At 57.4% G+C, this 10,224-nt stretch overlaps 1 protein-coding gene across 1 annotated transcript in view; it reads left to right on the forward strand.

Annotated features, from left to right (window-relative positions):
- Positions 1-6,585: 6,585 nt before the first annotated feature.
- The window catches only part of CHRNE (cholinergic receptor nicotinic epsilon subunit), a 5,847-nt gene continuing 2,208 nt past the window's right edge, over positions 6,586-10,224 (forward strand). Inside the window, exons 1-9 of the mRNA XM_029928477.1 lie at positions 6,586-6,838; positions 7,800-7,876; positions 8,089-8,231; positions 8,310-8,354; positions 8,453-8,562; positions 8,670-8,825; positions 8,955-9,052; positions 9,383-9,580; positions 9,657-9,771. Of these exons, the coding sequence (XP_029784337.1) occupies positions 7,831-7,876; positions 8,089-8,231; positions 8,310-8,354; positions 8,453-8,562; positions 8,670-8,825; positions 8,955-9,052; positions 9,383-9,580; positions 9,657-9,771 (911 nt within the window). The 5' untranslated portion in view covers positions 6,586-6,838; positions 7,800-7,830. The remainder of the gene's footprint in view (positions 6,839-7,799; positions 7,877-8,088; positions 8,232-8,309; positions 8,355-8,452; positions 8,563-8,669; positions 8,826-8,954; positions 9,053-9,382; positions 9,581-9,656; positions 9,772-10,224) is intronic.

Consider the following 10,224-nt stretch of genomic DNA (forward strand, 5'->3'; position numbering starts at 1 on the left):
TGTCTCCCCCTCTCTCTGCCCCTCCCCTGTTTGCATTCTGTCGGTCAAAAATGAATAAATGTTAAAAGATTTTTTAAATAATAAACATAAAAAAATAAATTCTTAAAACAAATGGACAGGATCAAATGATCAGAGAAATAGATGTCTTCTGTAAAAACTGGTCACATTTAATCAAAATGTGACATGTAATATAATTCAACTAATACAAAGACAACTTTCAAGGAGGTGACAGTGTTTCAACCCCAATGGGGGTGAATGTATCTGCCTTTATGTTGCTTTGGTGCAAAAGAGCAGAATTGAATCCTTAGCAGTAAACTACATCCCTAACAGTTTGCCATCACTAATTTAGAATATAGTATTGGCAGGAGAAGCATTCATGATAGTTTTGTTCTTTTGTTTTTTTTAAAGTTTATTTATTTTGAGAAAGAGAGCAAGAGGGAGCATGAGCAGGGGAGAGGCAGAGGGAGTGAGAGAGAGAATCTCAAGCAGGCTCGTACTGTTGGCCTGGAACCCGACACAGGGCTTGAACTCACCAACCGTGAGATCATGACCCAAGCCGAAATCCAGAGTCTGATGCCCAACCCACTGAGGCATGCAGGCACCCCAAGAAATTGAGTAATAATTTATACACCGAGAAATACACCGATCTTAGGTATACGGTCCCGTGAGTGTTGACAAACGTATCCCTCAGATGACTGTGGATTATGGAGACAAGCCAGGAGATTACGGAGGTGAAAAGCAAGTCAGTCAGTCCCCTCATGTGCCTTGCTGGCCGGTCCCCCCAGCCAACTGACCAGCGACCGGGTTTGCGGGCAGAACTCCGCACAGTGCGCCTCCTTGCTCTCGGACAAAGCCTAGGAACGGAGGGGACATGCACGCTTGGCTCTGCACGAGACCCCCGTTTGCCGCCATTGTCACTCCTGCCGCTTTTTTAAAAAAGGCCTTGAGCTTCACTTACTTCCAACATGAATTGTGTAGACACTTTGTGTTAATACGGGACTTGGGGCCCCAATGTCGGTAGGAGCCTGGGAGCACGAATCCCTGCATCTAACCCGTAACATTTTGTAACTGTTTCTTGCAGCCTTCTTGTTTGAAGACCGTGGCTTCAGCGGGCTGTCCACGGACCTGATGGGGAGTTCCTGGCCGTGGTTTCTGCTCTGAGTCGGCATCATTTTCTCCCGGGCTTCCAGACTCATCAGCGGGATCTTCATGCAGAATCTACAAGCCGCACCACCTTCTCTGCCTGAAGCCAAGCCCACGACGCCCTAGAAGCTTCCCTGGAGTGTCCTGTGTGTGTTTGGCTGATGTCGAGACTTGCCTTCCTGGTTCACCTTCTCGGCTCCTCTGTTCTGAAAGGAGAAATCGGTGCGACGTCTCTGGTGGGGGCGCCCAGAAACCCCCACGGACGCCCTCTCTCCTGCACCAGGAAGTCCCAAGGCCTTTTGTTGCCTTCCGTAGCCAAGTGAGTAAAGAGGCCATCTCCTGAGGAGGGTGCACGTGGCCTCCTGGGCTCTGGGGACCCCGGGGACGAGTCATGCCTCATGCCGCCACCTCCTTTCTTCTCACACCCACCCCTGACATCTCTCTCTCTCGTTTTGGCTCCTCCCCTTTTGTAAAAAATGTGGGGTTTTTTAAAAAATTTTTTAATGTTTTATTTATTTTTGATACAGAGAGAGACAGAGCATGAGAGGGGGAGAGGCAGAGAGAGAAGGAGACACAGAACCGGAAGCAGGCTCCAGGCTCTGAGCTAGCTGTCAGCACAGAGCCCGACGCGGGGCTCGAACCCACGAACGCGAGATCTGACCTGAGCCGAAGCCAGAGACTCAACCGACTGAGCCACCCAGGCGCCCCTGTTTTTTGAGAGAAAGAGGCAGAGCATTGGTGGGGGATGGGCAGAGAGAGAGGAAGACACAGAATCTGAAGCAGCTCCAGGCTCTGAGCTGACAGCACAGAGTCCGACTCGGGGCTTGAACTCATGAACCATGAGATCATGACCTGAGCTGAAGTTGGCTGCTTAACTGACTGTTGACTCCTCCCTTTTGAAGATTTTTTTTTTTTTTATCTTTACCACCTTCATCTCTTTCTGCACTGGTCCTCCGGTCCCCCCCAGCCCCTGGACCATGGCCTTGTCTCCCTGCTAGGAGTCCTCTCCCCCTTGCCCCCCACTGGTGGTGATTTTACAGCCCAGGGGATTTCAGCACCCCCAGCCTCCTGTGGCTTTCGGCCAGCTCTGTATCGACAGAGATGAACCACTGGGCTGAGGGTGTCTTCTCTGGGTTTGTCTTCGCTGGCCTGTGGTTTTATATTTTGACCCTACACAAAATTTTCTTTTTCTTTATGGTCTCTGATTTGGGGCTTCGGGAAGGGGAGAAAGGCCTCCCTCGATCCGAGATGACACATGCTGGCTTTACCCTAGGACTTCCTTGGTGTCGTCTTATGTGCAGATGTCCGACCCCGCAGCCGACGACAGCGGAGGCTCTGTGGGTTATCCCGAGTGTTTTTCCAGTTCTCCCAGCGGGGCTTACTTTTTTTTTTTTTAATTTTTATGTTTTTTTAAATTTATTTTTGAGAGAGAGAGACAGCACGAGCAGGGGAGGGGCAGAGAGAGAGGGAAGCACAGAATCTGAAGCAGCTCCAGGCTCTGAGCTAGCTGTCAGCACGGAGCCTGACACAGGGCTGGAACCCACAGACCATGAGATCATGACCTGAGCCAGCCTGGACGTTTAGCTGATTGAGCCCCCCAGGTGCCCCCCAGCGGGGCTTACTTGATGAAGCCTCAATTCCTACATTAAAGGTACCATTTGACCTTCACTCTCTGGCAGATTCTCATATCAGATCAAAAAATCAACATTCTTCATCAGGACACGTAAATGAAAATAATGAATAGCGGTTTTCACCTATTGCCTTGGCAAAAAACTTTTTAAGTTCGAGGACATTCTGTCCTGGGGAAGACGTGAGGAAGACCAGCACCCTCGTGCTGTGAGCCCGAGGGGCATCCGCAGGCCCACGCTTCTGGGGAGAACGGCTTGCCAAAAGGCACCAACAGTTGCTTTTTTCTTTTTAATACACAGACTTTATTATTTAAAAAAATTTTTTTAATGTTTTATTTACTTTTGAGACAGAGAGATTCAGAGCATGAGCGGGGAGGGGCAGAGAGAGAGGGAGACATAGAATCAGAAGCAGGCTCCAGGCTCTGAGCTAGCGTTCAGCACAGAGCCGGACACGGGGCTCAAACCTGCGAAGGTGAGATCATGGCCTCAGCGGAAGTTGGAGGCTTAACCGACTGAGCCACCCAGGCGCCCCCAGATTTTATTTTTTCACGTTTATTTTTAAGAGAGAGAGAGAGAGAGATGGGGTGTGAATGGGGGAGGGGCAGAGAGAGGGAGACACAGAATCCGAAGCAGGCTCCCACGTGGGGCTCGAACCCACGAAATGAGCTCAGGACCTGAGCCTAAGTCGGACCCTCAGCTGACTGAGCCACCCAGGCGCCCTGACATAAACTTAAAAAAATATTGTTTCCATTATATGTACATATATTTTTAAAGTTTATTTATTTTGAGAGCGTGTGTGCGTGTGAGCAGGGGAGTGGTAAAGAGACTCCCCGGTAGGCTCCCAGCCGCCAGCACAGAGCCCGACGCGGGGCTTGAACCGAGGATCCGCGAGATCCTGAGCTGAGCTGATCTCGTGAGGTGGACGCTGAACCGACGCGCGCCCCCCCGCCCGAGTGCACGAATTTGTGCCCCAGTGACCTCACTGCTAGGAATTCGCCCCGCGGACGCCCGAGCGCCCGGGGGCGAGCGCACTCTCTACTGCGCAGGTCAGGTGAGGGAACGCGCGGCGCCGCTTCTGTGTACCTGAACGTGCGCGCGCACGCTGGGCTCTGGTCTAGAAAGATTCATGGTCTGCCGAAGCTGTGAACCTTTGCCGGGAGGGACGTGGGGGATGCAGGAAAGACCGGAATTTTTTTCCTTCGGAGTAGAGCTGACACACGACGTCACGTCGGTTTCAGGCGTACAACGTGGTGATTCAACAGGTTTGATTTTCATGATGTCTTTCTGGATTTCTCAGTGTCTCCAGTGATAGCCTGTATAACTTTTTTGTATTTAAAAATTTTTTTAATGTTTATTTTGGATGCAGAGAGAGACAGAGCATGAGTGGGGGAGGGGCAGAGAGAGAGGGAGACACAGAATCTGAAGCCGCTCCAGGCTCTGAGCTGTCGGCACAGAGCCCGACACGGGGCTCGAACTCACGAACCCTGAGATCATGGCCTGAGCCAAAGTCGGCCGCTTAACCGACTGAGCCACCCAGCTGCCCCTACTTATTTTTTATTTTAAGTTTGTTTATTTTGAGAGAGTTCATTTGAGAGAAGGTAGGAGCAGGGGAGGGGCAGAGAGAGAAGGGGACAGCAGACAGGAAGCAGGCTCTGAGCTGTCAGCACAGAGCCCCACGTGGGGCCCCATGTCAGGAGGTGTGAGATGGACCCGAAGTCAGACGCTTAGCTCACTGAGCCACCAGGCGCCCCCCGTTCTAAGCGCACAGTCTTCCATTACAGGGACGCGCAGTGGGTAATGGCTGGGAAAAAACTCCAACTTCAGGGTAATGGTTACCACTGAGAGGAGGTCCACCAGGGAGGGTAGAGCGGCTTCTGGGGACAGTAATAGTCTATTTCTTGGCCTGGGTAGTGGGCATGAGTTTTATTATTGCTTTTCCAAGCATACACGTGTTTTCTGCACATCCTCGTAGGGAAGATATACTTTATGATTTGAGGAAAAGGCGCTGAGAACGTGGGGCAGTAACAGCCTCAGCATTTAGGGGACTTAACTTGATCTTGATGCCATGAATTTGCCCTCACATCTCAGACCTTCCCTTTCCATTCTGCGGCCTCCACCTTCACACCTCTGTAGTTTCCGGTGGTCCGGGGTCTCCGGGACCCCTTACTACTCTGCTCTCCGGCCACCGGCCCGTGGACCCAGCCCAGTCACGTCCCTCCTGCGGCCTGGCCAGCAGGGAGATGCTGAACTCAGTGAGCAGGGAGAGGGCCCGTGCGCGGGTGAGGATAGGGTTAGGGTTCCCGCTGCTCATTTCCCCAAGGACCCGCCCTGCGCCAGGCTGCCTGCTGGGTCTGGGGATGGTCCGGCCGGGCTCTTCAGGGCCGGATTCCGTGTCTGCGGTGGGGGAAGCCTAGGGCTCGGCGTCATGGACTTGTCCCCACGTCTGAAGAACAGCACAGGCTACTGTCTTCTTGTCAGAACTAAGTTTCCTGGGTCCTGTATTAATTTTTGTGTTCTTTCTACTTATTGATTACTTTTTTAATGCTATTTAAAAAATTTTTTTAAATGTTATTTATTTTTGAGAGAGAGAGAGTCAGCCTGAGCAGGGGAGGGTCAGAGAGAGAAGGAGTCACAGGATTTGAAGACAGGCTCCAGGCTCTGAGCTAGCGGTCAGCAGAGAGCCCGACGTGGGGCTCGAACCCACGAACTGTGAGATCATGACCTGAGCTGAAGTTGGACGCTTAACCAACTGAGCCACCCAGGCGCCCCTTTTTGCTATTTTTAAGTCAAGAACGGGGGGGTCTTGTCTTTACTTGACTCTGTACCTGAGGTGCATTCTCTCTCTCCATGTGGAGACCAGGCTGCCCCCCGCCTCTGAACGGAAGTGTCCTGTCCTGTGGCCCCCAGGGGGCCGGCCACCTGACATGCCCCAGGAAGGGCTTCCTTTGGCCTGGCTTGGGCTGGTGTCCTCCCTGGACCCGTGAACCCTGGTGGGAGGGTGGGTGTCTCTGAGCACCTGGCAGACCGTCTGGGACATCGGGCTGCATCCGAGGCCTCATGGCGCCACACAGGGAGCAGTGGGAAGAAGGACCGAACAGGCTGTATCCACAGATGGCAGCCAAGAGGTGGATCAGGGGCCACGACCTAGTAGAACGGAGCACGGAGCGGAGTGGGGGGGGGGGCGGGGGGAAGATGAGGGTCATCAGAGCCGCGGGCAGGGGGCCGATGGCTGGGTCGCAGGGAAGCTGAGCACCGTGGCTCTTGCTTCGTAATTTTTAAAGTTTATTTTGAGAGTGAGAAAGCGGGGGAGGAGCAGGGAAAGAGAGTGAGCGAGTGAGAATTCCAAGCAGGATCCACACACGGTCACTGCAGAGCCCAACGTGGGACTTGAACCCATGAGCCACGAGATCATGACCTGATCAAGAGTCAGACACCTCCAGGTGCCCCATGGCACGTGCTTTTCACCCGTGGGCCCTTCTGGCATCACCAGCTACAGCTGGCTCCTTCCTTGAGCCCATGGTTTACTCATGGCTAGAATCGGAGCAGCTGGCCCGGTGCGGGGGACCTCGCGCTGCCCGTTAATGCCTGAAGAAATCTCCACTTTATCAGAACACTTGGCCCCGGCCCGGGCCACGGCACAGATCTGAGGCAATGCACCGATGGGACCCATGCAGGGGGTGAGTGGGGGGCCCCACTCGTCCCGGGGGGGCTGGACCCCGAGGACAGTAAGGACCGTGTCAGCTGTGGGAGCAGCGGCTCGCAGGATGTGTGGGAAAAGGAACAGGCTGCGTGGCCCTCACCGGTGGAGGGAGGAGACCCCAAGACGGCGGACGTGAGAGTGTTCTGTCAACACAGGTGGACATTGTCAGGGAAGCCGTGGGACAGAGCCCATGCCCTACCCTTCCTCCCACCTGCTGACCGGGACCTGACGGAGACCCGCTTCGGCCCTGCGGCGAGGAAGCTGCAGGGAAGACGCAGCACCCCCAGCCCCGGGGGAGACACGAGAGCTTCTCAAAAACACACCAGCCCGGTTCCTGACACCCCACCTCGGGCGTCCTCCTAAGCAGGTTCTTTGGGGATGGGATCTGGGAATTGTAAGCAAGCACTTCAGATGCCCAGGCTGGTCTAAGGAGACTTTAGGAGAAACATTAAAAGAAACCGTTAAGTGTTTGGGGGTGGGGTAGGGGTGCCTGGGTGGCTCAGTGTGTTAAAGGTCCGATTTCGGCTCATACCATGATTTCACGGTTTGTGAATTCGAGCCCCACATCAGGCTCTGTGCTGACAGCTCGGAGCCTGGAGCCTGCTTCGGATTCTGTGTCTCCCTCTCTCTCTGACTCTCCCCTGCCTGTGCTCGCTCTCTCTCTCTCTGTCTCCCAAAAAATAAATATTAAAAAAGTGTTTGGTGCGGGAAGACCACATGTATTACTACATGCAGCCACGAGGTGGCAGCAGGGAGGCAAAGGAGACCCTGGCGTCTCTGGCAGGTGCTGCTGAGTCTAGGGGCTGGGGGTGGGGGAGGGGCCGGGCCCACCTGGAATTTAGGTCCGTTACTGCTGAGTAATCTGGAGGCCATCTGCCTCCTTTCCACATCTTTGTGCGGACTTTGCCAAACCGCGGGCAGAAGCGGCATCTGCGTGCCCTGGCCGGGCCGTGTACTTGGTGACAGTGTGTGTGTGCCACGCTAGCAACAGGAGGCCAGAGATGTCACCGGCCCAGGCAACTTACTCCAGGGACTTGAGCACAGTGTTACCTCCCCCTCCCCAAACAGGCCTGTGGTTCCAGGTGCTCCTAAAGGGCCGCCACCTGCACTGGGCTTCTAAAGTCACGAGGCTGGAGGCTCGGGGCCGTGGCCGGCGAGCTGGCTGCCCACCAGGCAGAGGATGCTGGGAAGGGGCAGCTGCCCCTGAAAGCCGCCAAGTCGTCTCTGGCTGCAGCAGCGGGGGAGGGGGGGAGGATTAGGTGACAGTCCCCTGACCCAGCCCGGAACTAACACCTCCCCTTCCTCCCTCCCGCGCCCTGGCCTCAAAGCTCAGAATAACCCCGGGGACCAGACGGCGGGATGGCGGGGGCCCTGCTCGGTGCCCTGCTCCTCCTGCAGCTCCTCGGTAAGGACAGGGCGGGACGCACGCACGGGGACAATGGCACAGGGGCTAGGACAAAGACAAGGGGCTGAGAAGGAGGCTGAGGCCTGAGACTTGGTCCCCAAGCTCAGTATCTGGTCTAGGAGGCGGGGAAACCACAGAGCCTCAGAGGCAGACGCAGGGGCCGAGGCGCCCCCCCTTCTCCTCCGTGGTGAGCCCTCCCGACCTGTCCCCAGGTGGCAGCGACGGGAGGAACGAAGAAGTGCGTCTTTACCACCATCTCTTCGACAACTATGACCCCGAACGCCGGCCGGCGAAGGAGCCTGAAGACACAGTCACCGTCACCCTCAAGGTCACACTGACCAACCTCATCTCTCTGGTAAGATGCCCCGCCTGAGCCCCCAGTGCCGAGTGTGACCCTGGGGCCCCGGCCGACCGCCCCGATCCCTGCCTGCAGAATGAGAAAGAGGAGACGCTCACCACCAGCGTCTGGATTGGAATCGTGAGTCTGATCAGGGGGCAGGGCGAGGTGTGGTGCGAGGACCCCTGTCCCAAGGCCCGTGGGCACCGGGCGCACGTTCCTCCGTCCCCACCTCTCAGGAGTGGCAGGATTACCGACTCAACTTCAGCAAGGACGACTTCGGGGGCATAGGAATCCTGCGGGTCCCTTCGGAGCTCGTGTGGCTGCCAGAGATCGTGCTGGAAAACAAGTGAGCGCTGAGGGCGGCCTGGGGGGCGCTGGGCCAGGGCAGGGGGTGGCTGGGAGGGTGAGGGCTTAGCGGCCCTGCAGAAATGCTGAGTTTCCTGGAGCCCACAGCATTGACGGCCAGTTTGGCGTGGCCTACGACGCCAACGTGCTGGTCCAAGAGGGTGGCTACCTGAGCTGGCTGCCCCCCGCCATCTACCGCAGCAGTTGCGCCGTGGAGGTCACCTACTTCCCCTTCGACTGGCAGAACTGCTCGCTCGTCTTCCGGTGGGACAGGATGCTCCCAGGCGGGGTGGGGGTGGGGGATTACTGGCGGCGGGGGGCGGCCGGCCGGCCGGCCGGCCACCCTGCGTCCCAGCATCCCGGTTCCGCTCCGGCTCGGCCCTGGCTCCGCAGCTCCCAGACGTACAACGCCCAAGAGGTGAAGTTCGTCTTCGCCATGGAGAAAGGCGAGACCATCAACAGGATCGACATTGACACTGAGGCATACACTGGTGAGGCCCGCTTCTGCTCCGAAACCCGCCTCTAGATGGGGTGCGGAGACGGGACACCCGCGGAGGGTGGCCACCCCGGGCCACCGACACTGGAGCTTGGCTTTGGCAGCCGGGCTCGACCTTGACCACCCTCGAGGGTCAGCCCCACACGGCTTCCTCGCCTGTGGCCGCTGTGCACCTGCACCAGGACAGGCGCTCTCGCCCGAACTCCCTTGGCTCGCCGGATGGCCCAGGGGGCGGGCCGGCCATATCCGCTTCCTGGCCCAGGAGCCTCGGGGCCGGCGGCCAGGCGTGGGGCCCACGAGGGCTGACCGCGCCTCCGGCCCGCAGAGAACGGCGAGTGGGCCCTCGACTTCTGTCCCGGCCTGATCCGTTACCACGGGGGCTCCGGGGACACCCCGGGGGGCATCGACGTCATCTACACGCTCATCATTCGCCGGAAGCCGCTCTTCTATGTCATCAACATCATTGTGCCCTGCGTGCTCATCTCCAGCCTGGTGCTGCTTGCCTACTTCCTGCCCGCGCAGGGTAAGGGGCCGCTGGGACCCTAACCCCGGGCTCGCTGCTGGGGGCAGGACCCGCTCTCACTGACCGCTCCCTCCAGCCGGCGGCCAGAAGTGCACCGTTTCCATCAACGTCCTGCTGGCGCAGACGGTCTTCTTGTTCCTGATCGCCCAGAAAACCCCTGAGACGTCGCTGAGCGTGCCGATGCTGGGGAGGTGAACGCAGAGGGTCGTGGAGGGGACCAGACGTGCATGGGACTAGAGTGCGTGGGCGGAGCTGGGGGTGCGGCCAAGGGCACGCGACACTGGGAGCTGCTCAGGGTTGGGTCTCATATGGGCTTTATTGGAACGCGGGGCGGGGCTGGGAAGGCGGTGAGTTCTCAGGTCCCCAGTTGTCCGCACTGCCGCTGGAAGCCACTTGTAGTTCTCTCGAGTGTCTCTGTCGGGGACAGGTCGGTTCAGTGCCTCTAGCCCCCGCCGCCCCCGCCGCCCCCGCCGCCCCGAACTCACTTGTCCCCCGGTGGTCCGAAGGCCCAGGTGGTGTGGCCACTGCTGCAGGAGGGAGGCGGACCCCTGCAGGCCCCGTCCGCACAGGCACAGCCACGCCCCCTGCAGCGCGAGCCGGGCGCTTGTGCCCGCTACTGCCCCCGCGTGCCGCGCGGCCTGCTC

The sequence above is a fragment of the Suricata suricatta genome, chromosome 17 (genome assembly GCF_006229205.1).
Source record: "Suricata suricatta isolate VVHF042 chromosome 17, meerkat_22Aug2017_6uvM2_HiC, whole genome shotgun sequence".
Taxonomy (NCBI): Eukaryota; Metazoa; Chordata; class Mammalia; order Carnivora; family Herpestidae; genus Suricata; species Suricata suricatta.